At 34.6% G+C, this 27824-nt stretch overlaps 1 protein-coding gene across 5 annotated transcripts in view; it reads right to left on the bottom strand.

The window, feature by feature from the left end:
- Positions 1 to 570: 570 nt before the first annotated feature.
- The window catches only part of exoc6 (exocyst complex component 6), a 127810-nt gene continuing 100556 nt past the window's right edge, over positions 571 to 27824 (bottom strand). For 4 of the 5 annotated variants that reach the window (XM_056468955.1, XM_056468954.1, XM_056468957.1 and 1 more), the window contains 3 exons: positions 21494 to 21567; positions 9339 to 9451; positions 571 to 2057 (listed from right to left, as the gene is read on the bottom strand). In XM_056468955.1, the coding sequence (XP_056324930.1) occupies positions 1925 to 2057; positions 9339 to 9451; positions 21494 to 21567 (320 nt within the window). In that variant the 3' untranslated portion in view covers positions 571 to 1924. Of the gene's footprint in view, positions 2058 to 5384; positions 5532 to 9338; positions 9452 to 21493; positions 21568 to 27824 lie in introns of those variants that run through there. The other variant, XM_056468958.1, reaches the window with a different exon arrangement.

A 27824-nucleotide genomic window follows, 5' to 3' on the forward strand; every position in this document is an offset into this window, starting at 1 on the left:
TGTGTGGATATATATAAAAATCCTTAAAATAAAGTAATAAAAAAAACAAATAAGACTTGAATTTCTGTTTAATTGAATTTTAAGCAAAAAATAATGACAACTATTAAAGGTCAAATTAAATATGTAGGTTAAACTTCCACGAGTACGGGCTCACAAAATGGTAGTCCCAGTGATATTGTTTTATCAGTCGGGCTACCTAATCTATCTAGAAAGCCCACTGTGCATGATGTTGACACATTTTTGGTAGCCTGACTGAAAAAACAATAGCCCAGGCGCCTCGGGCTACCAGATTTTGCAAACCCATGAACAATCATTTCACCCAAATTTTGACATTTGTGTTTCAAATCATTCGACAATTTGACAACATATATAATATACTAATATAACATAATAATAAACTTAATAATAACCTCTTTTCTTTTTTTTGAGGAAATTTTATTTGTTTCCTTAAAAAATATATGTTTTAAATGAACTAAAATGTCATGTTCACAAGATGCCAACAGTTTCTCTATTAAGAAATACAATGCTTTTGCATTATTATGCATAAAATAACAACACCAACAACAAATATATTTTTGTGATCATATTTTATTAAAGCACACAAATAAAAATGAGCGGACCTTGAAAACATCTGAAGTCACTTGAGTTTGAGAAACTCCAGGTAATGCAGGGAGAGACTTTGGGATATTGTGATTCTCATTAGGGTTAGACTTCATATTAACCTTAAGTAATGTTATAACAAACATTACACAATGCTTAACAGATCGTCAGTTAATGTATATTCAAAATGTCTTCATTCAATGTATTTTAAATATTTAAAGTAACTACTGATTTGTTAAGCAAGTCATGAGAGTTATTTTAAAGCGAAACCAGTATTAGTGTCGTTACAGTCGTGAGATCACAGGAAACGGAAATATGGGACCACTCAGAGCTAACGACAAATGTTTTATCTTTACATTCCATTTTTACCCGCCCGGTTTTAACAAAATAGTGTGGTATATATACAATGGTAATTTAAATACATTAGCATATACAGTTGCTTGTTGAAAGGCAAACTTAAATAATTTTTAATCAGTGCAAAAATGCCTGGTGAAAATAAATTTAAGAAACAAAATAGATTGAAACAATGACATGAACCTAACGTTTCTCTGTAGCTGGACCAATTATTGCTCGTTTTAATAATAATAAAAGAAAAATAAAGAATACTAAAGCATTTGAACCCAAAGCTTTCAATTCACCCTGAGGAAATTAAAATTAAATATAATTCTGTGGCGCATTTGTGCAACATTCCTTCAAATGGAGCCGACAGTTTTAGATTCTTTTGTTTGAAGCCTGTCGACGTAGAAGGGAAATAAAAATGTAGCACTCTCATGCAAATGTTTTTAGCATTGATAACTTACCTAATGTGAGTCAAACTCAACTCAAGGCAGACCCATGGGAAGCATGATTCCATAGGAGAGTTAAATATATTTAAAAATATGTACAATAAAAACTTCAACCATGGTACACTAGGGAGAATTTCATACAGGTTGCAATATGACCGATCAGCAGTCACACACGCGCACACACACTCTCTCAAGTGTAGTGTTAGAGTCATTGTACTTTCACAACGTACAAAACATAATTCTCAACCTTTAAAAATACATTACAAAAAATTACTGCATAACTTCTGTTCACTTCTTTGTTTTTTTTTCTTCTTCATTTTTGCCCGATATTTACATTATTAACCTACGGTGGTGAATATTTTGGCAGAAGACATGGAGGATGCAGTCAAAATATATACCACGGGTCTTTTCGGAGAGTTACTGGATTTTGAGCAAAAAAAAAAAAAAAAAAAAAAACCATGGGGGCCAAGAAAAGAAAATCTAATGTTATTTATAAGTTATATTGTCAAACCCAGTGTTTGGAGTTCATGTGGACGACTCTAGGAATGCTGGGACATGCCATTGACCAGACTTCTCAGCTGCTTTACCACAGTCTCGATCAGCTTCTGCCGGTCGCGATCATTCTTCCTGAACTGGGAGAAGATGTTGTTCTTTTTACTCGTGTCTTTCATCCTGGAAAAGGACATTGAGAAGATAGTATGTAGCAGCAGTCAAATGAATAATGAAGAAAACTACAAAAAAAAAAAAAAAAAGATTAAAAAAAAAAATATGTTTGGACGATTATTGCGCACAATTATAGTCGACATTTAACACCTCATGGCCAGGGCCAGACAGAATCTGCAGAGATTTTTTTGCTATTCCCGCTGAGAATTTTGTATAAAATTTGCGGATTTATGCAGAATAATTTTAGGAGCATCATAACTAAAAACTTAATATATGAAATAATAAAATAATACCTTTTTAACTTTTATTTAATGCTTACAATGCAAATCCATCTAGAGCCACTTATTTGGTAAACAAAGCAAGTTTCTCATAATATATCTATTAAAAGACAGAAAATATTACTTAATATCATATGAACATTTTGATATGACTATTATTATATCACAATAATATTAGTGACATGAATTTAAAAATTAAATAAATATAAATTTGCTCACATTTACACAAGTAAATACATAGACTCAATGATGGGCTAAAAATCTGTGGAAATCTCTGGATTTCTGCACACGGAGATTCTGTGAGGGCCCCCTTATGGCTAAACAAAGATTGCGAATGTGATTGTACCAGCCTGATCTCACAAGGAAACGTAACTATTTTGCATTTTGTCAGTTTAGTGGGAAATTCAGAGTTCAGTCGTATGAAAATTAGGCTTGGGCGGTAATACGGTAATATGGTATACCGCGGGATCTAAAAATAGCAATGGTATCAGTTTCAATACTGTAATACTGTCATAAAAAACAATGCACTTATATAAGAGACAAGTCTTAAATATAATTTATTTAATGCCTAAAAATGCAAATGCTTGATTGTCATCACGGGACAGAGTGGAGGAGAGAGAGAGGTGAGGTAAGATGGCGAGTCACACACCAAGTGACCTGGTCTCGAAAAAGAACACAACCTCTGCAGTTTTGCAGTATTTTGGGTTTCGACGGAACGAGAAGGGAGACGTGATAAATACAAACTAGAGGTCTGCATTCTCGCTGCTGTCCCGCGGGAGCCGCAGGACCCGACCAGATTTCTTGCGGTGTGGGAATTTTTCGAATTAAACGCGGGAGCGGTCGGTAACTGTGGTGTGGTCTGTTTGAACGGGAGCTGGTGGTCTAACAATATCGCTCCAGAGTGAGCACGCGCGTGGATGCTGTTAGTGTTAGTGTGTGTGTGTGTGTGTGCGTGCGTGCGTGCGTGCGTGCGTGCGTGCGTGCGTGCGTGCGTGCGTGCGTGAATGTGAATGAGAGAGAGAGCGTGATGCTGGGCATCGCTGGCTTGGTGCCGTCTATGTGTGTGTGATTGTGTGTGAATGAGAGAGAAAGCGTGATGCTGTGCGTTGCTGGCTTGGTGCTGTCTATGTGTGTGTATGTGTGTGAATGAGAGAGAGCGTCCTGCGCAGATCTCTAATACAAACAAGACCAACAGGTGACCGCGAGCCTAAGGTCGCATATCGGTATTCAGTTTCTGAATGGTTTAGGCCAGTGTTTCCCAACCCTGTTCCTGGAGGCACACCAACAGTACATATTTTGGATATCTCCCTTTTCTGACCCATTAACTTCAGGTGTTGGAGTCTCTTCTGATGTTATGATAAGTTGATTCAGGTGTGTTTGATTAGGGAGAGAATGAAAATGTGTACTGTTGGTGTGCCTCCAGGAACAGGGTTGGGAAACACTGGTTTAGGCACAAGCCAACAGTTTGGTGATGCTGTCTGAGCCTTACATCATTGTTTTTTATTATGCACAGTAATTCCGTATACTGAGGTAAAATAGGGAGGAGGTTTGACAGTATCAAAATTTGGATACCGCCCAAGCCTAATGAAAATGAAGGTTTCCAAACCCACCAAAGCCCACCCCTAAACTCAACCGTCATTAGGGATAAGCAAATCGCACTAAATTGTACGAATGAGATCCTATGAATTCATATGAATTAGCCACTAAATCGAAAAGTTACGAACTGCTGTGAGATAGTATTGGATTGTATACAAAATGGCAGGCATTTTAAAAAGTAATTTAAAAGAAGACAACACCTCAGTTTTGTTTTGTGTTTTTGGTTTGACGCACCATGATAAAAAATGGCCGACCAATGAGATTGGCAGTTTTGTTCACATGCCTTGAGCTGCTGAAGCTACAGTAAAACACTATTTGGTGGTGTTCATGAGCAAAACATTTTTCAGATAGGATTCGATGGCGAGTTTTTTCCGCTTATTTTTAATTTATGGATTGTGATTTAAAGCTTAAGGCTGTTTTATACTTCTGCATTGAGTGATCGCTGAGTTTTGCCCACCATAATTAAAACCTAAATGTAATCTTACTAAAGACATATTGGGAGATAAAGAGTAAAAGAATGATACTATTTATAGGCATTTCGTGCAAGTAGACTACTATGCTGCTCTTTTGCCCTGTTTTCAGAGCAAAAAGTAAAACTGAGCTTTTTTTCCTCCGTATTCTCATTATATTTCATATAGGTTATTAAAGCCTGATAGTACAGGATCAATTATGATAATAACAATAATAATAATAATAATAAAAACAACAGAATACTCTGTGATGCTTGAGTGGACATTAAAATGTTTAAGTGAGGCTTAACTGGTTGATGAGAAGGATCACTGTGATAAAGGAACAACCAATGTGAAAAGGAACAAAAACTAAAGTCAAAGTTGAAGTCAGAATTATTAGCCCTCCTGAATTTTTAGCCCCCCTGTATATTTTTTTCCCCAATTTCTGTTTCAACACATTTCTAAACATAATAGTTTTGATAACTCATTTCTAATAACTGATTGTTTTATTCATCTTTGTTATAATGAAAGCACATAATATTTTACTGGATATTCTTCAAGATATTAGTATTCAGCTTAAAGTGACATTATAGGCAAGTCATTATGTAATGATGGTTTGCTCTGTAGACAATCAAAGAAAGATATAGATTAAGAAGGCTAATCATTTTGACCTTAAAATGGTTTTTAAATCATTTAAAACTGCTTTTATTCTAGCCGAAATAAAACAAATAAGACCTTCTCCAGAAGAAAAAATATTATAGAAAATACTGTGAAAAAATCCCCGCTGTTAAACATCATTTGGGAAATATTTGAAAAAGAAAAGAAATTTGACAGGAGGGCGAATAATTTTAACTTCAACTGAGTTACGTTTTTACAATTTTGCAAAAATAAATCCTGAAGCATATATTTACAATAAGCCTGTGTCAGATTTTTCAATATAGATAAAACAATCATGATATAGCGATGCATGACTTGTATATCATGATATATGAATGATTTATATTCGTAAAGTATACATGCTGTAAGGGGTTTGGGATGAAGTAATGATGATGAAATGATTTTTTAAAAAATGTATACGAATGTAACAGTCTTAGCATGCAGCATGACACATTACTATGGACATAGAAATTCAAGTTGGATCTACGTACCCTCTGTTGACTCTGCCATTGGTTAGTAAAAAAGGAAAAGAAAAAAAGAAAGAGAACCAAGTTTATATATTAAGTTTAAAGGACAAAGAAAAGCTCTATTGTTAAATCTCTTTTGTTCTTTGATGTTTGAGGTTCTGTTGGAAAATACACGTGCTGTCAGCTTCCTTCTCAAAGCCCTCAAATACTTCAAGCAAAATCATTGAGAAAAAAAAACTGTTGTAATGATTTTAACAAAATCTAGTCAAAATTAAGTTTGTTTAGAATTTGTTATCTAGTAAAAACATAATTGAACCATTTTACATATTTTTAGATGACATAATTTGACCTTTTTTCACATTTTTAATACTGTAAAGCTGATTTAGGGGCAACCTATTTATTTTAAAGGGATAGTTCACCCAAAAATAAAAAATACACTCACTTTTTTTAAACTACCGCTCAATTGGTTCCAAACCTTTAGTTTCGTTCATTCTGTTGAACACCAAAGAAGATATTTTGAAGTATGCTGAAAACCTGTAACCATTGACGTTCACAGTAGGAAAAACAATATAGAAGTCAATGGTTACAGGTCTCTAGGAATTTAAAAATGATCTTCTTCAGTGCTTAACAGAATAAAGAATGTCATAAAGGTTTGAAACAAGTGAGTAAATGAAGTTCATTTTTGGGTGAACTATCCCTTTAAGGGATATCACTTTATTAGGTACACCTGTCCAACTGCTTGTTAATGCAAATTTCTAATCATCCTATCACATGGCAGCAACTGAATGCATTTAGGCATGTAGACATGGTCAAGACGATCTGCTGCAGCTCAAACCGAGCATCAGAATGGTGAAGAAAGGATTTAAGTGACTTTGAACGTGGCATGGTTGTTGGTGCCAGAGGCGCTGGTCTGAGTATTTCAGAAACTGCAGATCTTTTGGGATTTTCACCCACAACCATCTCTAGGGTTTATAGAGAATGGTCTAAAAAAGAGAAAATGATCAGCGAGCGGCAGTTCTGTGGGCGCAAATGCCTTGTTGATGCCAGAGGTCAGAGGAGAATGGCCAGACTGGTTTCAGCTGATAGAAAGGTATGGAGAGAGATTAGACTCAATAATAATTCACGCAAAAGACACGATGTACACATGCGTAGCCAAATTCACGTACGTAAAATATTTATTTATACTTACAAAAACAATTCACATGCACAAAATAAAAATACATTTTCATAAAATACGTTTCACAAATGCAAAACACCATTTGCAAATATATAAGAGTGTACAAGAAGTTTTGAATGTTTAAAATTCACGAGTTCATCCTGAATGAGAATGTGCAAATCCTCTCTCACGTACGACTCACCCTGAATACGAGTGTGTGCATTTTTAAGACTTTCCTGTCAGCACACACCTCCCACGTGAGTCACTCGTGCCCTGTAGCCAATAAGATGCGAGCTTACTGTTCAACCAATCACAACCAATCACAACTCACCATTTGCGCAGTCTGACTTAATTAACGGAGATGATCTTAATTTACGTTATAAAGTTTACATTATAAACAACAGCAGCCATTGCTTTAACAAACGTTTGATACTTAATCTTTGCATACATAAACCACTATAGAAATCAAGTAACCACTTACCCGCGCATCCCGCTCTTCACCTGCCATGCTAAATAGAGGAGTATTCTTCTTCTTAGAGGATCATCTCCGTTAATTAAGTTAGACTGCGCAAATGGTGAGTTGTGATTGGTTGTGATTGGTTGAACAGTAAGCTCGCATCTTATTGGCTACAGGGCACGAGTGACTCACGTGGGAGGTGTGTGCTGACAGGAAAGTCTCAAAAATGCACACACTCGTATTCAGGGTGAGTCGTACGTGAGAGAGGATTTGCACATTCTCATTCAGGATGAACTCGTGAATTTTAAACATTCAAAACTTCTTGTACACTCTTATATATTTGCAAATGGTGTTTTGCATTTGTGAAACGTATTTTATGAAAATGTATTTTTATTTTGTGCATGTGAATTGTTTTTGTAAGTATAAATAAATATTTTACGTACGTGAATTTGGCTACGCATGTGTACATCGTGTCTTTTGCGTGAATTATTATTGAGTCTAATCTCTCTCCATAGAAAGGCAACAGTAACTCAAACAACCACTCAATACAACCGAGGTATGCAGAGGAGCATCTCTGAACTCACAACACGTCCAACCTTGAGGCAGATGGGTTACAGCAGCAGAGGACCACATCTGGTGCCACTCCTGTCAGCTAAGAACAGGAAACTGAGGCCACAATTTACACACTCACCAAAATTGGACAATAGAAGATTGAAAAAACATTGCCTGGTCTGATGAGTCTCAATTTCTGCTGCAACATTCGGATGGTAGGGTCAGAATTTGGCATCAACAACATGAAAGCATGGATCCATCCTGCCTTATGTCGATGGTTTAGGCAGGCGTTGGTGGTGCAGTGATGTGGGGGATATTTTCTTGGCACACTTTGGGCACCGTGTCAATGCCACAGCCTACCTGAGTATTGTTGCTGACCATGTCCATCCCTTTATGACCACAGTGTACCCATCTTCTGATGGCTACTTCCAGCAGGATAATACACCATGTCACAAAGCGTGAATCATCTCAGATTGGTTTCTTGAACATGACAATAAGTTCACTGTACTCAAATGGCCTCTACAGTCACCATATCTCAATCCAATAGTGCACCTTTGGGATGTGGTGGAATGGGAGATTCGCATCATGGATGTGCAGCCAAAAAATCTGCAGGAACTGCGTGATGCTATCAAGTCAATATGGACCAAAATCTCTGAGTAATATTTCCAGTAGCTTGTTGAATCTATGCCATGAAAGATTAAGGCAGTTCTGAAGGCAAAAGGGAGGGTTCAACCCAGTACTAGTGAGGTGTACCTAATAAAGTGGCCGGTTAGTGTATATAAATAAATGTCAATTGACTGGAGATGCCAGAGATTCACTGTGTTGGATGTTTTTATAACTGTCATTTTTGTTGTATGTTCATTTACTTATTTAGAGGAGCGCATAGAGCACATATTTACATATTTCATCTAAACACTTTTTCTAGTAAGAGTATGGCAATCCTGAAAGACATTCAAAAATGATTTTAAACTTAAAAAAATGCCAAATACAAACAAAATAATTTTGCTGTTAAGTATTTCAGGGCTTTAAGGCAACATTATAAGCATTAAGGTTTGATATGTAATCTGTAATAAGTCTGTAATAAGTTTTTTTTTCATTTTTCAAACAAATAGTAACAAAATAACACTTTCAGATGACTATATACAAACAAAACGACATAAAATACCAAGAACCAAGGTCACTAAATACAATCTTATTTAGATTCATAAGTATTTATATTTGAACAGATCCTGCCATACAAAGTTTTGTTAAGGGTTACATATGAAAGACTGAAAAGCTCTTGAGGGAGGATTCCAGATACATATAAATAAAAACACAGCAATAAAATTAAAACACTACATGTGTTCTCAACCACTTTCCCCGGTATGACGGAAATTTATAGGATTGTTGTCTTAAGAAAAGCATCAGTACTACCATATCATACATGTTTTTATGATATCATGCCATTCACCTACAGATGAAGAATCTTCCTTAAGCCATTTCTATGTAATGGCCTTTTTACTCATTGTTAGCAGGAGATATGTATAATATTTTGGTAATTTTGAAGAATAAATTCCCAGGTACATAGTTTTAAAATGACATTCAATCCCATTCTTGTCAGAGATGTAATTATTTTAAGCATTTTAGAAAGTTGAAATGATTTCCCAGGAGTGCACTTGAAAGAAAAGAAAATACGTACTTCTCCAAAAGTGCTAGCGCAGTGGAGGGGTTCACCCGCAGGTACTTTGAGGTGGGCTGTCCGTAGTCTGCCAGATACGTGGACCAATCCCACACCATGAACAGATCTAAGAGCTGAAACACAGATGTCTCACGTGAGCAAAGACTGATATAACAAAACTTGTTTTAAACCTTGTTGTAAACCAGTTATACAGGCTTTAAGTTAATATTGAAGAATAAAATAAATGGAGTTTTGATTTAGCATATTAATAATTAGCACTGCCAGTAGCTGACCAAATACAAATTGACATTGCTGAATTTTTAAGGACATTTCAAGTTGATGTTCAATGGGAGATGTACAGTCAAGCCCGGATTTTTTTATAATGAAAGCTGAGATTTTTTTTTCCACAATTATGCATCTTGTGGATCATCTTTACCGTCTTTTGTGGAGCCAGTGTCATTTCCGTTCCAAAAAAAACTTGCTGGTTGTATAAAAGTAACTTTAAGTCAGAATTTGCCAGGTGTATGAATAACTTCAGGCATGATTGTATATATAATTGACTGTTGTAAGAAACCTTCTGATATTTAATTAACAGAGCAAAGAACAGAATTTCCTATTATAGATTTTTACAAGTCTTATTTCGCTTAGTTTGGCTGGAATAAAAAAAAAATTAAAATAAAAAGGTCAATATAATTAGGTTAAAGTAGCACAAGTAATAATCTTTAAATATTATTAACCACATATTTGAAGTAATTCCTATGATTTACTTTAAGAACTATTTCACAATCTGAAAATGAACATTTGCAACAATATACTAAAATGTTTGAAGAAAAAGACATTTATCAAAATCCAAACTTGTTTAAAGTCAATCATTCAGACTGAGGTTTGAGTGTGCATACACATATCGTTCATTTTTTTATTTACTATATGTCGAAGCATTCAGGATGAATACCAGTAACAAGTTTGAAGAACAAGAAGGTACACGTGTAAAACAACAGCCTCAGTATGGAGCCAGATCACTCTTAAAAATAATACATTTTCAATATATAATTCATACATCGACAACACAAATCACATTTACAAAATCCAATTCGTTAATTCAAAACAAGATTCATAATATACACAAATCCAATTCATTCGGTGAAAATATTTATGATTTCTACTTGTGAATTCACAAATTGTTTTGTATTTGTAAATTGTGTTTTGAGTTGAAAATGTGAATTTTGCTGTGCATGTATGAATTTTATTTCGTAAATGTATTATTTTTGACACTGATCTGGCTCCATACTGTCAGCTCATTTGTGAGTATGTGCCTAAATTCACTGAAATGTAACAGAAAGCTCCTGCTCCAGACTGTAAACACCCTGAAGATAGTTCAGCCAAAGCTGTTTGTAGATATGTTGTAAACAAGATGTTGTAAATGCATCTTGTGGATCATCTTTAATGTCTTTTTTGATCTTGTGGATCATCTTTAACGTCTTTTGTGATTGTAAACAAGATGTTGTAAATGATGTATCTGTGTTACATAAGGCTTAAATGTGGGTGACACAGTGGCGCAGTGGGTAGCGATGTCGCCTCACAGCAAGACGGTTGCTGGTTCAAGCCCTGACTGGGCCAGTTGGCATTTCTGTGTGGAGTTTGCATGTTCTCTCTGTGTTTGAATGGGTTTCATCTGAGTGCTCCGGTTTCACCCACAGTCCAAAGATATGTGCTGTAGGTGAACTAGGTAAGTTAAATTGTCCATAGTGTATGTGTGTATGTCCTGGTCCTCCACATAAACAACCTAACAACCCACCACATAAAAACTATATGTTACGAAACACCAATATGGTGCGGCTGTGTATCAACTTCCATTTAATGGCCCAGGGAGTAAATAAGCATGGCTTAAATGCATTCTCAGGAACCACATGTGTTAATATTGTTAATAAACTTGACCTGTATGTTTTTTTTGCATCTAAAACTGCCAATACCAGTTGACTTCCATTTTATGAAATCACCCAGGACCACAGTTACAGCTAAAAATCTTCTTTAAATGTTCTCCTAAAGAAAATCTTCTTAATTAACAGCAAATTTTCATTTTAGGGTGAACTCTAAATTTCTTAATGTACACTCTCAGAAATAAAGGTACGGGAGCTGTCACTGGGGTGGTACCTTTTCAAAAGGTACAAATTTGTACCTAAATGGTCGATATTAATACCTCAAGGGTACATATTAGTACCTAAAAAGTACAAAGGTGTTCCTCTTAAATTTTTTAGGTACAAATGTATACTTTTGAGGCACCAATATGGACCCTCTAAGTACAAATTTGTACCTTTTGAAAAGGTACCACCCCAGTGACAGCTCCCGTACCTTTAATTCTGAGAGTGTACAGTATACTGTATTTTCACAGTGTTATTATTATACATTTTTATACTTCTTTTACTTTGGCTGGAATTAATTAATAATAATTTTAAAAAAATGTGTCAAAAATGTAAATAAAATCAATATTATTAGCTACCTTAAAAATTATTATTGTTTCTGATTGGCTACAGAACAAACCACTGTTGTACATTGAATGTCTATTTAACTTTAACCTTATTAAGCCTTTAAATCGCACTCTAAGATAAATACCATCTTGCAAAGTAGTAAATAGTAAATATTATTTACTGTCATCATGGCAAAATGTTTACAAAATGTGCTCCAAAAAGTTGTTTCTGTTCAATAGCAATTTTCCATAATGTATTTACTAACATTAAGAAACAATAAGGAATACATTTATTATGGTATTTATTAATTTCATTAATGTTAGCAAATGTTATTTGAGTTTGAGGTTAACTCAGTGCATTGACTAATGTCAACAAGAACAACGTTAGGTTTTAATAATGCATAATGTTGAATTAATGTTTTACAAGACTATTCATACTTAGTTAATGTTAGTAAACTAACAATAACTAATGGACCATTATTCTAAAGTGTTACCGAAATATATATTAAAAAAATGAATTTTCACAAGAGGGCTGATAATTATGAGAATAGCGAATCAGAAAACCTATATTCAAATTAGTGAATTTCAATTATTATTTTTTTTAAGTTTTGAAAATTTGTCAAAAAAAAATCGTTTTAATTTTTTCTACCCGGATTTTAAAGTTAAACATATTTTTTTTTTCACATTTTTGTTTCCCTAAAGTCAGGTTTAAGTTAGGTTTTGGTGCAGTGTGCTGCCCAAAGAGAAGCGTGTGAGGTCAGCCACTAATGGCGGGGGTTAGTACTAGGGCACTTGTTGGGGAGCTGGGAGCACTTTAAATGCAAAAGGAAGAGAAATCCCTCCGTGACCTCCAGATAACCCGCAGAGGAGCTAATCCTGGCTCCGCGGTGCTCTGGTCAGCGGGCTCCCTGCCACTTTTGCAACTCGGATTCAAAAGCAAGGCTCTGGACACATTGAACTTAATTTGCTGGAGAGAGGCTCAGATCACTCACCTCTGTGTATGCAAATCAATATCAATCAATGGGGGACAATTCCTGGATGGCTCGTTCATTATGGAGGGCCGGGAGAGGAGGGTTCGGGGGGCTAATAGCACTTCACACCTACTATGTGGTCCGTATTGTCGAGGTCTGTTTTTTATCGGATCGTTATTTAGTGCTGTTTGCTGCTCCTGCTGGGCTGTGACAATATTGCTGCTAGGCACAGCAAGATCCTGCAGGGCATTGTGGACAACAGGATTGCCCATGTTGAGATTGCTTGTAAATGTCAATATTTGAGGATTTTGACCTGGATGATTTAGCCAGATCAATTAGTTTTCTGTTTATACATTTGGCTGTTTGTACACTAATCAAACAGATTTACACATTATTCATGGTATACATAAAATGAGGTCATGCTTTCGCTGAAGTCAAACCAATTATTAGTTTGGACTGCTTTTTATTAGAGCTGAATGTTTTTTAGCGTTTTGTGGATTACTCAGGAATGACAGGAGGGAAATATTATATGTATAAATATTCAAATAAATATGTCAAACAATTAAAATAACATTATAATATAAGTTAAAGTGATGTCTAAATTAAATCTAAAAAGATGTTGACCATTTAAAAAAATATATATTTAAAGAAAATGGTAATATTTGTGCTTAAATAATTAAATAATTTGAGCTTAAATAATTTCTATTTTGCTCACTAATCTATGAAAGGCCATATTTTAGCCACAGGGGGAAAATAAATAAATAATCAATAATTAGTTTTTTATATATATATATATACATATATATATATATACATATATATATATATATATATATATATATATATATATATATATATATATATATATATATATATATATATACATATATATATATATATATATATATATACATATATATATATATATATATATATATATATATATATATATATATATATATATATATATATATATATATATATGCAATATCTGGAATGAAGGAGGAAAAAAAGTATGTATAAATATTCAAATAAATAAGTAAAACAACTCAAATATAGTGGTATCTAAATTAAATCTGAAAAAGTAGATTTTTTTTATATTTAAAGGAATGAAATAATGATTTAAAATAATTATAATAAAATAAAATAATTTCTAGCTCACTAATATATGGAAAACTCATATTTTAGCCACAGGGGAAAGATAATTAAACAATCAATAATTAGTTTGGACTTTTATTTATTATAACTGAATGTTTTTAGCATCTGTGGATTACTCAGGATGCAATATCAGGAATGACGGGGAAATTATATGTATAATTATTCAAATATATATGTAAAACTATTAAAACAACATTACAATAAATGTTAAAGTGATATCTGAAAAAGTTGAAAGATTTTAAATATAAATATTTAAAAGAATTAAATAATGACAAGAAGTATTAAAAGAATTTCTAAAACACTTTTAGCTTAGTAATCTATGGAAAGCCATATTTTAGCCACAGGGGAAAAATAATTCAATAATCAACAATTATATATATATATATGCAATGTCTGGAATGAAGGGGGAAAAATGTATGTATAAATATTCAAATAAATATGTAAATCTATAATAATAACGTTATAATAAATGTTTAAGTGATTTCTAAATTAAATATAAAAAAGTTGACAATTTAAAAAAATAAATAATATGTGCTAAAATAATTTCTATTTTGTTCACTAATGTATGGAAAGCCATGTTTTAGCCATAGGGTAAAAATAATTCAATAATCAATAATTAGTTTGGACTGCTGTTTATCTGGATGTTTTTAGCGGTTGTGGATTTCTCAGGATCCAATGCCTGGAATGAGTGGAGGGAAAAATTAGGTATAAAATATTCAAATAAATATGTAAAACAATTAAAATAACTTTATAATACATGTTAAAGGGATGTCTAAATTAAATCTGAAAAAATGTTGTCCATTTTTAAAAATGAATATCTAAAGGAAATGATAAGTACTAAAACAATTTCTATTTTGCACACTAATCTATGGATGCAATATTTTAACCACATGAGAAAAAAATATCATTAATAATTAGTTATATATATTATAGTTATAAATATTACAGTTATATCTAAATTAAATCTTTAAATTAAATTGAAAAAGTTTATTTTTTTATATTTAAGGAATGAAATAATGATAAGTATTATAATAATTTCTAGCTCACTTATCTATCGAAAACTCATATTTTAGCCTCAGGGGAAAAATTGATAAATAATCAATAATTAGTTTGGACTGTTGTTTATTAGAGCTGTATGTTTTCAGCGATTTGTGCATTACTAAGGATGCAATATCAGGAATGAGAGGAGGGAAATATCATGAATTTAAATATTCAAATAAATATGTAAAACTATTAAAATAACATTACAATAAACATTAAACAAACAAAGTGAAATCTGAAAAAAGTTGAGCATTTTTAAAAATGAATATTTAAAGGAATTAAATAATGATAATGAGTACTAAAATAATTTCCTTTTAGTGCACTAATCTATGGAAACCATTTTTTTAGCCACAGGGGAAAAATAATTAAATAACCAATACTTGCAATATCATGGTTATATACATGCAATATCTGGAACGAAGAGGGCAAATTGTTGTATAAAATACTCAAATAAACAAGTAAAACAATTAAAATAACATTATGATAAGTGTTAAATTGATCTCTAAATTAAATTTGAAAATGTTGAACATTTTTAAAAATGAATATTTAAAGGATTTAAATCTATGGAAAGCCATATTTTAGTCAAAGGAGAAAAATGACTCAATAATCAATAATTAGTTTGGACCGCTGTTTATTAGAGCTGGATGTTTTTAGCATTTTGTTGATTACCCAGGATGCAATATCTAGAACAAAAGAGGCGAAATATTATAATGTTTAAATATTCAAATAAATATGTAACCCAATTAAAATAACATTACAATAAATGTTAAAGGGATATCTTAATTAAATGTAAAAAAAGTAAAAAATTTTTTCAATATTTAAACGAATGAAATAATGATAATAAGTATTAAAATAATTTCTAATTTGCTCACATATCTATGAAAAGCCATATTTTAGCCACAGGGGAAAAATAATTAAATAATCAATAATTAGTTTGGACTGCTGTTTAATAGAGCTGGATGTTTTTAGCGTTTGTGGATTACCCAGGATGCAATATCAGGAATGAGAGGAGAGAAATGTTTAAATGTTTAAATATTCTAATAGATATGTAAAACAATTATGATTACATTATAATAAACGTTAAAGTGGTATCTGAATTAAATCTGAAAAAGTTCACATTTTTAAAAAACTAATATTTAAAATAATTTAATAATGAAAATAAACATTCAAATAATTTCTAGCTCACTATTCTATGGAAAGCAATTTTTTAGCTACAGGGGAAAAAAGTAAATAATCAATAATTAGTTTGGACTGCTGTTTATTACAACTGGGTGTTTTAGCTTTGCTAGATTACTCAGGATGCAATATCTAGAATGAAGGGGGATAGAATATGTATAAAATATTAAAATAAATATGTAAGCTAAAATAACATTACAAGAAATGTTGGGTGATAGATAAGGGATATCTAAATAAATATAAAAAAGTATAAATATTTTAAATATTTTATAGTTTTAAATATTTTGTATAAATATTTAAAAGGAATTAAATAACAACAATAAGTATTAAAATAATTTCTAAAATTATATAACTATCTTCGGGAACCCATTTTTTACCCACAAGGAAAAAACAATTATAATAAATAAAATAATTGCAATGTTTTTTCTTACAATTCTGACAACTCAGAGAGAAAACATATGTCCGAGTTTAGGTCAGTTTATATCTTAAAATTATAAGTGAATTTCTTACAATTTAATTCTTTTTCAAATATTTATATAAGCGATGATTAACGGAGATTTTTAAACATAATAGTTTAAACAATTAATTTCTAATAACTAATTATTTTGTCTTTGCTATGAAGCCACATTTAAGTTTACTGCAAGACCCTAGACGTAAATGTTAATTAGGTGTAACTAGGCAAGTTAGGGTAATTACGCTACTCATTGTCAATGATGGTTTCTTTTCATTCAAAATGTTTAAATGTTATCAAGAGAGGCGGCTCTGCTTCTTATCTTCTTCATTTATATACATAACACCTTTCAAAAGTTTGAGGTAAGCCATTAAGTTGATCAAACAGGAGAGTAAATGTATTTAAAATGATACAAAAAATGCTAATTTGAAATAAATGCTGTTATTTTAAAAAACATTTTGGAAAAACATTAGATCCACCTTATTCAATGTTGCTCACTGAAAAAAATGATTCAAAGATGAGTCCTTGGATTTACACATTTTTTTTAAGTTAAGTGGTTGTAAACAATTTATTTGGGCTGATTAAGTTGAACTTTACTAAATTTAATTTGTCTAAAATCAACAAATAAATAGTTTGCAACCATTTTGCAGAATAATTTTTTTTCAATGTAGTAATAAATGTTCTTGGAGCATATTAGAATGATTTCTACCTGATCAAGACAATTAGTGAGTAAAGGTGGTGAAAATTCAGCCTTGGGTTGCATTTAAAAAATGAATTAAACAGTAGAAAACGGTTCATTTAAATGTAAACCTGTAGCACAAAACATGTTAAAAGTTACACTGGTATATTTGGAGGAAAAGTCAACAATACACTTTAAAAAGAGATTCAAAGGCGATTGTCTTAACATAAAATTTTTTTGAACCCTCAGATTTCTTTTTTTTTTTTTCAAATTGTAGTACATTGGCCAAATTTTGTCCTAACAAATTATACATCAATGACAAGATGATTTAATTAATCTTTATATAATTATATAACTTTTAGATTTTAAAAAATTGACTGGTTTTGTCATCCACTATTTCTCAACAAGACCTGTTTGTTTCTGATCTAATAAACGTAGCATTGATTAGCAAAATGGTATTTTTTTGCTTTTTTTTTTTTTTTTTTAAATCTTACCCACCCAAACTTTTCAACATTCCTGTAGCTGAAATTGTAATATAAGGTCATTGATTGATTCAAAGGGAATTACAAATAAGAAGGAAACGAATACCTAATTAACACTATACATATACAAATCAAGTAGAATTGATTTAGACTATTCGGTATACAGCACGAAACAGGAAAAAAGTGATTTAATCATGTTTTATGTTAGAAATAACTGCTGCAATAAGTAGCCACCATGTGCATTAATCGCATGAAACTTCATTCAAGCTGGTATCATTGCTACTTTTAGTCACTAACCCCTGATACTTGTGAAAGCACCACAGTAAAATTAGGCATGTTCAGAAATGTGCCTTCAGACATATTAGTCCCTCTTAAGTGATGTGAACAAGTGAATTTTTATCAGCATTAGTACAAGCATCTGCACAGTATCACCTTACAGACAACAAGGACTTAAGCAAATGTTTAAAACACGACAGAGTAAACACCGGTCTCCATTAGCCATTGCGTGATTGGCAGGGACACGGTGACCTCTCTATTTGGTGTCGGCACAAGCTCAAAGAAAAAAGCCTAAGCCCTGCATCTATTTAACACTGCCCAGTGATAGCAGCTCTAGGGCAGATCTGCGTCATAATGCATGATGGGATGGTTATCTAGGTGGGGGGTTGGGGTGAATACGTAAATTCTGACCGCCCTTGTGCTGCTCTCCTTATCTCTGACCCTGTCCGTGTCACGCTGCCTGAATTGGAGCCAGAGATCTCGGAGCGCACTTGAGAGAAGCTGTCAGCAAATCCTCCAAGAAACCTGGTGAAGATCAAAGCGGCGTCATGCTAATGGTAATCGAGAGGTCTTGGCAAGCGGTTGAAGTCGTGACACGCTAAATAACGCCACTTTGACCAATGCGTGGCATGTAGATGAAGCCAGAGCTGAGGGTTTCTTCAGTTCCCATAAACAGGTCAAGTCAAGTGAAGTAACCTTTTTATCAATGTAGATGGATGGTCCACTGTAGAGTCGCTCCGCTGATTCCAGCTAAGCAAGCTAAATGCAACAGCAAGTAACCAAAGCTCCACCAATGGACTTTGGGAGAAACTAGACTCAGTTCTTGGACCAGTTGTCCTCTGGCCAAAAGCTGTGTCTGACCGGTGTTTAAAAAACTCACAGTAAAGGTCCCTGTATACTTGAAACAAAATTAAAGAATGAACTGAAATATTTTTGAAATACTGAAACATATTTTCAAATAAAATTCATTCGAAACAAATTTCGTTTTGACCAAATTGACAAAAATGAGGACAAAACCTTGGGAGAAACCAAATTCAGTCTTTGGACCAGTTCTCCTCTGGCCAAAATCAAACTCAAAGTAAAGGCCTCGGTATATTTCAAATGAAATTTAAGAATGAACTGAAATGACGTAATTTCAAGTAAAATCAATTCAAAACAAAGTTTGTTTTAACTGAATTGACAGAAATACAGAAAAAACTTTGAGAGAAACCAGACTCAGTCCTTGGCCCAGTTCTTTTCAGGCCAAAAGCGGTGTATTAAAGGTGTTTGAAATTCACAGTAAAGGCACGTGTATACATCAAATGAAATCAAAGAGCTGAATTGACATAATTCCAAGTACAATCTATCCAAAACAAAGTGCATTTAGACCAAATCGACAGAAATTAAAAAAAAAACTTTGGGAGAAACCAGACTCAGTCTTTGGACCAGTTTTCCTCTGTCCAAAAGCTGAGTATGACTGGTGTTTTTAAAAAAAACTCACAGTAAAGGTCCCTGTATACTTCAAATAAAATATAAGAATGAATTGAAATGACATAATTTCAACTAAAATTAATTCGAAACAAAGTTTGTTTTGATCGAATTGACAGAAATTAAGAAAAAACCTTGGGAGAAACCAGACTCAGTCCTTGGATCAGTTCTCCTCTGGCTAAAAGCTGTGTAAACAAGTGTTTTAAACTTACAGTAAAGGCCTCAGTATAATTCAAACAAAATGTGAAGTATTGCCACGGCATACTTCAAATGAAATTGAAGAATGAACAGAATTGACGTAATTGCAGATAAAATCCATCCGAAACAAATTTCGTTTTGACAGAAGCGAAGAAAAAATCTTTGGAGAAACCAGACTCAGTCCTTGGACCAGTTCTCCTTCTGCCAAAAGCTGTGTATAAAAAGGTGTTTGAAACTCACAGCTTCAGGGGCTGTCACACACTAGAGTGCATATCTTCCATTTTTTACTCTTGGTCTAAATATATTTTTCATTAAAATGAAAGTGCGCAAAAAGAGAGAGGAAGTTTCAACTTTACTGCTTTCCACATGTTGAGACATGCAGTAGATACTGTTTTTGCTTCTTGGCATGTGCCTGTTTGTCACAAGAAGAAGCCAAACTATGTTTGAGCATGGTTCTTTGCTGTTTGCCATCATGTTTTGGCCATCTATTTTAAAATGGCGCCTTCTTGTGTTGTCATTCCCCTGGCTTGTTGGACATACGAGTTTTGATTTTCTGCCAACCAATAGCTTTCAGCAGCAGATCTAGCTCCCTCTTATGTACCGCACTGTTGTGCTAGGTACCCTTGTGAATGGGTGCTAAAAAGTGGTCTTTACGGTTCACTATTTTGCTACCTTGACAGGGGAAATGGACATAAATATGTACCATACTACTGCACAGGTGTCAAACTCAGTTCCTAGAGAGAAACGCATCTCGGCACAGTTTAGTTTTAAACCTAATTAAACTCACCCGATCAAAGTAATTGAGTCATTGAGGTATGTTTAAAACCTACAAATAAGAGTGTTGAAGCAGGGTTAGAACTAAATGCTGCAGGTCTGCGGCCCTCCAGGAACTTAGTTTAACACCCCTGCTGTAGCGAATCTTACCACTCAGTGGAATAGGGCCATTAGAATATGCAAAAGGGCAGAATTGTCACTATTTTGAAAGGGATTGTGCCTTGACGCATTGACCCGTAGTGCTCATCCCAATATTAAAATCCAGCAGGCAGCATTACCAGACCTTGCCAAACAAAACAACCAAACGGGTTCTGGAATGATGGAAAATCAAAAACAAAGCCCACTGTGAATCACACCACCTATCAGAGATGTGAAATTCTGTCAACACAATTTTGTGGGTGTAATGAAATGTCACTGAAACCATGACATAGTTTATCTATGTGCACTACTTTTATGGATACACCTTTACTTTTTAAAACATTTTACAGAACTTAAAATATTCACGGTGGAAGTCAATGAACATTTAAAAACATCTGTTCTGCAAGAGAATGAAACTCCAGAAAAGTGTGGAATGACATGAGGGTGAGTAAATGATTATGTGAATGTAATTTTTGTAAGGTTAATTTTTATATTTTGTTCTGTCATTCTTTAATAGCATCCTGAAATCTTTTGAAAACACTTGTCTTGAGTTTTCTGAAGCTGTGTTATATAAAACAGACAGATTTTGCACTGAGCGTTAATAACACCACACCCTAATAACACTTTCTTAAACGACATACCTTTCTAGAAGAAACCTTGACATGACCTCAGTTTTGCACCTCAGGCCCAGATTAAAAGTTCATACTCCAAACAGCACAAAAAAACAGAAGCAAATGAAGAAAGAGTTCCAGATAGCATAATGAACCCCACTGCGACTAAGTGATTTCCCTTCCTGAAGGTAAGAGTGTTCAGGTTGGGATAATCCATTAGTGCTGTATGTTCTCCACCCTTCCCCTCAGCTCCACTAACAGGGGAGTCATGTCTGCAGAGAGGTCTGTACCTGTCGGAGGTCAATGAAGGCCAACTGCAGCGTGTCCCCCTGGAATCCTGGCACAGGCTCTGAACTGGCAAACACTGCAATAGGAACAGGAAATACTTCCTATTAATATGGGCATTTAAACAATCGAAAATTCAATAATAGCAATTGAAATGTATTAGCAAGGCATTTAAACAACAAAAAACAAAAGTCTTTGAAAATGATGACATCATAAGTGTGTTAAAGGAGTAAAGGTTACAGGCAAATACGTACACTGCAATGCCATAGTATGTGGTAGTGTTTCCTAATGCTTCATCAGCAAATTGTGGATTTACTTCACATTACCATGCGGAAACGCATATTACACACACCGTGCCCGGGTGTGTTTGGCCCCCATATCCTAGTTCGTTTTACAACTGTGAGTGATCCATTCTGCACCCAGGCATGGTTCAGTTGGCTGGACCTGGCCCAGTTGGAACAGGTGCACCAGAGCATGGTTCGATTGGGCTCTGTACACTTCTAGTGTGAGCGCAAAGTGCGACTGAGTGCAAAACTCAAGTCACATTGTTACTTTTAAGGTAGTGTTTATATGGATTTATTACTCATTCTTAATTTTCAATGAACGCAAACTGTCATGGATCTGTTCAACAAAAGATTCGGCCATGTGTCACTGCATCCCAAACGACTCAAAATAGTGCAAAACTATATAACTAAAGCAATCTCCATAGTACTGAGCTATAGCGCTTCTCTTCCCGTTAAACTGAACAGATGCATCTTCGATGATGTAAGCGCGCTATGGCTCAGAAGGTGTGAGGGCATGCCGTCAAGGGAGTGGGGACAATCGCACCCGGGCTAGGTTCAAGGCAAGCATTCCTAGAGTGGGTACACTATAGGACGTTGTCAGTTCCTGTGGGACTAATGTGACAGCTATAAATACTGCCCAGGCATTTATAATACAGTGTTTTGGGTCATTTTACCAAAAATAAGTATATGCGGATTGTTTTGAAAAAGTTGACATGTAAATGTGAAATTTTTTCAAAACACAAGGGAAGAAACGTATCCATTTTTGGCTACATTATTGTCGCATAAACATCGCTTTGAGCCTCATTCCCACTAGCAACAACTTTATAGCTGTCTTTAACCCTGGGTGGTGACTGAAGTCACGAGTGGGCATTCCCACTAGCTTAGTTAACAGTTATGGATAATATTCACTGACAGTGCAGTTTTCTTGCCACTGAAAATAAACATTGTAAAGGGAAAACGCTAAATGTTAATAGAAACAGGATATAAAGTTTATTTCTCAATTAAATCTCAATAAATATACATCTTATTTCACCTATACAGTTAGGTCCATAAATATTGGTACATCGGCACAATTAAAAAGTTTTTTGGCTCTATACACCAACGCAATGGATCATGGATCTGAAATTAAACGAACAAGATCACCACCAGGAATGAAACCCAGCGTCTGGTGATGTCTGCGTTCCAGACTTTAGGCTGTAATTGACTGCAAAGGATTTGCCACCAAGTATTAAAAAGTGAAAGCTTGATTTATGATTATTATTTGGTCCAATTACTTTTGGTCCCTTAACAAGTGGGAGGTAGATAGGCAAACTGTTGTAATTCCTACAGTGTTCACCTGATTTGGATCTAAACACTGTCAAATTAAAGCTGACAGTCTGCAGTTAAAGTACATCTTGTTTGTTTTACTTTAAATCCATTGTGTTGGTGTATAGAGCCAAAAATGTTAGAATTGTGTTGATGTCCCAATATTTATGGAGCTAACTGTATGTCTGCAGAAAACGCCGGTCTGTGTAGGTCTACAGCATGGAGACTACAATTGGAGCTAAGATTGGCTCTCGCACACGAAAGTTGCTTTTTGTTTGCATAAAGTTGAAGGGTTCTCAACGTTGTGGCATCGCGTGACACACCCACATCACGGTCTCTTGTGTTGCCAGAACCGGAAATCACTAGATCTATATTGAATTTAATGGTCATTTGACTCTTGATCAGCGTGTGCCACCTGTAGTGCGAATGACGCTTTAGACTGCAGCTCTTCCTATTTTTCTTTTTAGCCAGTGGAGAACAGTTCTACCGGTGTAAGCCGCAGTCACACTGCACTTTTCGCCTCATTTTGACTACCATTTATATACACACAAATGCAGCAGACTGGAAAACAAGCATGTCGCTGCATTCCAAAGTTGGTGAATTCTGACCTGCGAAATCGCATCACATGATTGCGTGAGACCAATAGAAGATCGAAACGTGACTGCTCTGTACAGAAGTTTCAAATATTGAGCAATCACTCGCTTTATCACTGCCATCTTGTTTTTAGCAGCACCGTATGACAGAATTTTGCATGCTCAAACTAAACTTTCACTGCCGCTGTTCCTCCAAAGGTTTGTTTTCCACTTGGAGTTTTTTTATTTTATTTTATTTTTTAGGGGTTTTTATCTTTACTGATAGGACAGTGGAGATTTACTGACAGGAAAGTGTGGGGAGCAGAGATAGGGGAATGATCGGCAAAGGACCTCAAGCCGGGAATCAAACTCGGGTCGCCGTGAGCACTTGGGTGCTATGTGTCGACGCACTAACCACTGGGTTATCGGTGTCGACATTTGGTGGAATTTTGGTTTCCTGCACAGTCATCTTTTGAGCTTGCTCTGCAGTAAATTGTTCTTCAGCAGTGAAGTTTGTACTGAAATGAACTGAATTAGTCTCTTTGTTTGATTTAACTAGACTACAATAGCATTCATCCTGCCTAACATGCTGAATATGCCCTACAAACAGGTTTTGATACCATCCAAATGTATAAAAGGGCTATAGTCTTGACTTGACTAGACTGAAGCAGAATTCAAACGAATCATAATGTAAAATAAAACTTAGAAGAAGAATTCCTGCAGTCACGCTGTCTGTGTTTTGACTAGCCAAAGATGGACTGCCACTAATGGGATGAGCACTATTTAGACCTTAGAGAAAGGTCAGGTATTCCCTTGGTGTACCTGTGCGGTTGAACCCTCACAAACTCTCCTTCACCCTGAGACATGCGTGACCTGAGGCCACAGGTACGAGCACAAACACACAGCCTTTTCACTTCTGCTGACAGTGATGTAGCGTGACTGAAACCTTAAATGGCTAAAAAGCAGAAGACGCGATGCTAGAACCAAAGAGCTGCCCACATATTAAGATTATTGATGAACGCTTCACTCTGACATCTCCATTGTGCCATTCAGAAGCAAAGTATCTGATGAGCTTCCCAAGGGAGATATGAGTGATGAAACCTCAACAAGATCAGGTTCTGCTTTTCACCAAAAAAAATGAACATCATTAAGACTTTAGGTTCTTTTCACTTGGGATAGTAACATTTTAAGGTCAACTCCAACAGAGGTCGGCTCTGTTTTCAGTATTGTTTAGCGTGATGAAGTTCAGGTCAGGATAAAGGCATCGTGTCTAAAAGAGATCAGCAGAAATGTGTGTCGTGTCTATTTAAGAAAAAGTCTTTAAGCGGTAATTATACTGTCTAAATCAAATCCACTAACGGATTTACAGGTGATTAAGAGTTTAAACGTTTGTAGTGAATCAGCATTTACTTTTATTAGTGGGGTTTTCCCATAATAAAATAACAAAATAAAACAGAATACTTGTGAACACCTGTTATAATTATAGCATACCATCAAACTATTAAAACTACACATCGACCAGTTTTTTGGGGTAAAATCTCTTTGGTTGCACTTCATAAAACTAAGCTAATGGGGTCGGGGAAGGGGGATAACTTAATTTTTATATACAATACACTTAAATTTTTAAAAACGATTAAGTTGATTTAATCAAGTTGTGTAGAAATAACATAAAGGAATTGTTTGGAACCCAGTATTTTAACAGTGTATTTAACAGGGTAAAAAGTAGTGGTGGGCCGTTATCGATGTTAACATGCTGCGCTAACGCGAGACTCTTATTGGTCGATGAAAAAAAAAAACAAATATCGCCGTTGATCTATTTTCAACGTTGGGTGTGGAGCTGGGTCTATTCTATGCAAGCTATGATGACTTTCACCTTGACATTTTAGCGCGGATGTAAACCAGTCTGACAAAAAAGTGCCCTTCAGAATCAAATCAGCAGGATGCCCTTCTGGATCTTTCACTTACTTCGAAGACACTAGTGACTACGTTTACATGGACATCTGTAATCTAGTTATTTGCCTTGATAGACAATAATATAATTAAGGTGTTTACCTGAAGTGCTTTCATGTAAGAGTTCATGCTGTGATGTGAGAGTGCTAACTACTGGGCCACTGTGCTGCCCTGATTTTTTTATGTAAAAGTACAATATTTACAAATATGAGAATAAAAGAATAAAATAAGAACTGATGGGGGACGTCATGATGGCGCAGTGGGTAGCACTGGCATTGGCATTTCTGTGTGGAGTTCGCATGCTCTCCCCGTGTTGGCGTAGGCTTCCTCTGGGTGCTCTGGTTTCTCCCAGTCAAAAGACATGTGCTATCGGTGAATTTAGTAAGCTAAATTGGCTGTAGTGCCTGTGTGTGAATCCAAGTGTGTATGAATGTTTCCTAGTGTTGGGTTGTGGCTGGAAAGGCATCCGCGGTGTTAAACATATGCTGGATAAGTTGGCGGTTCATTCCGCTGTGGCGACCCCTGATTAATAAAGGGACTAAGGCAATAAGGAAATGAATGAATAAATGAGTTGTTGGATAAGAAGTTGCAGTTACCATTTTAGAATTTATAATTTCCATGCTAATGTTTACTAATGATGCATTTATTCAATTAAACAGCATAAGGGTATCATTTTTGGTTGAGCTCTGCCAAATAAGACTGGGTAATTCATGCAAATGCAGCACATGTAAGATGACTGACTGTAGATAAGTGAGTGACACGGCTCTAAACTGCTCATATCAGAGCAGGTGTGGATTTCCAAGAGCAGGTGGAGTGCGGGTAATCAGGAATGTTTTTTTGAAAGCGTGCAAGCAAGATAACTGCTTCTGAGAATAGCTGATAAAATCAATAATACCTGCTGCATGAATGCATCCAACTTCACACCGCATCCCAGAGCATGATGCCTACATGCCTGTCTGTTAATGCTTTAGCGATAGTCTGCTTTGAACGTGGTTTACAGTGAAGACCAATCTTTCTAAATAATTTGAAGATTACACTAGGGTTGCCAGGTCCTACTTCAAACCAATTGCAGCAGGTTATTTTTTTATATGTGAGTTAATAGTTTGACATATTGCATAAATAAAATTTATATGGTTGCATTTTTATTTTTATACACTAAAACATTTTACACAACAAAACATTATTTAAAAAAATGACAGAAAAAAAGTAACACTAGATGTAAAAAAAACTCCTTTCAAAGGAGCTGGAAATACTATGTCCTGTTCAGATACATAGTAACAGGTGCCCATCTTTGTTTAAAAAATATCCAATTTCAATTGAAGTCGAGCAGTCATATACTCTATATATAGATTCAAGTTTTTCTATCCACTGTACTATTGTTGGAGGGTGTGGCTTCATCCAATTTATTGTTATGGTCTTTCTTGCACTTAGTAAACGTATATGTAGTATATATCTCTTGTTTTTATTATATACATCCTGGGATATCCCAATAAGTAAGAAAAAGGGGGAGTAAAAGGTAGATCTAACTGCATAATTTTCATTATCTCAATCTTTACCCCTTGCCAAAATGCAAGTATCTTCAGACGTTCCCAAAATATATGTTCGTGATTACCTACATTCCCGCAACCCCTCCAGCATTCCTCTGACTGTGGACTGTTAGCATATTTTGACACCATCAATGGTGTTCTAAAAAAACAAATTTTTGTTTTCCAGTCGAACTCTTTCCAATTGTGGCTACTGATCCCCTTATGAGAATATCATCCTTAATTTTTTCATTAAGTTCGGATTCCCATTTTGCCTTAATATGAAGCGTGTTATCTGTTGAATCCAAAATTTGTCTATTATATATCTGTGATTTGTGTCTTTTATGTAGTCCTTTTTGATTTTTTTATATCAATAAAATATTGTTCTACATTAGTTGGGACTCTTTTAAATATTTTCTTCTTTATGATTTGTAATACAGCTTCTTAATTGTAAGTATCAAAAGAAATCGCTTGACAACATAAATTTGTCTTTCAGATCAGAAAATGAGTGCATAGTGTTTTCATTTAATAACTGATCAATTATCATAAGACCCTTATCGCACCATGTTTTAAAAGTGGCATTCCATTTGGAAGGTAAGAACTCACGCTCCATTCACACGGGGCTTCCGCGTCAACGCTTGACAGAGGGCATGTTTGAAGTTGGGGATGACGCGATCATCATAGCAGTGTCAGCCAATACAG

The sequence above is a fragment of the Danio aesculapii genome, chromosome 12 (assembly GCF_903798145.1).
Source record: "Danio aesculapii chromosome 12, fDanAes4.1, whole genome shotgun sequence".
In the NCBI taxonomy this organism is placed as follows: domain Eukaryota; kingdom Metazoa; phylum Chordata; class Actinopteri; order Cypriniformes; family Danionidae; genus Danio; species Danio aesculapii.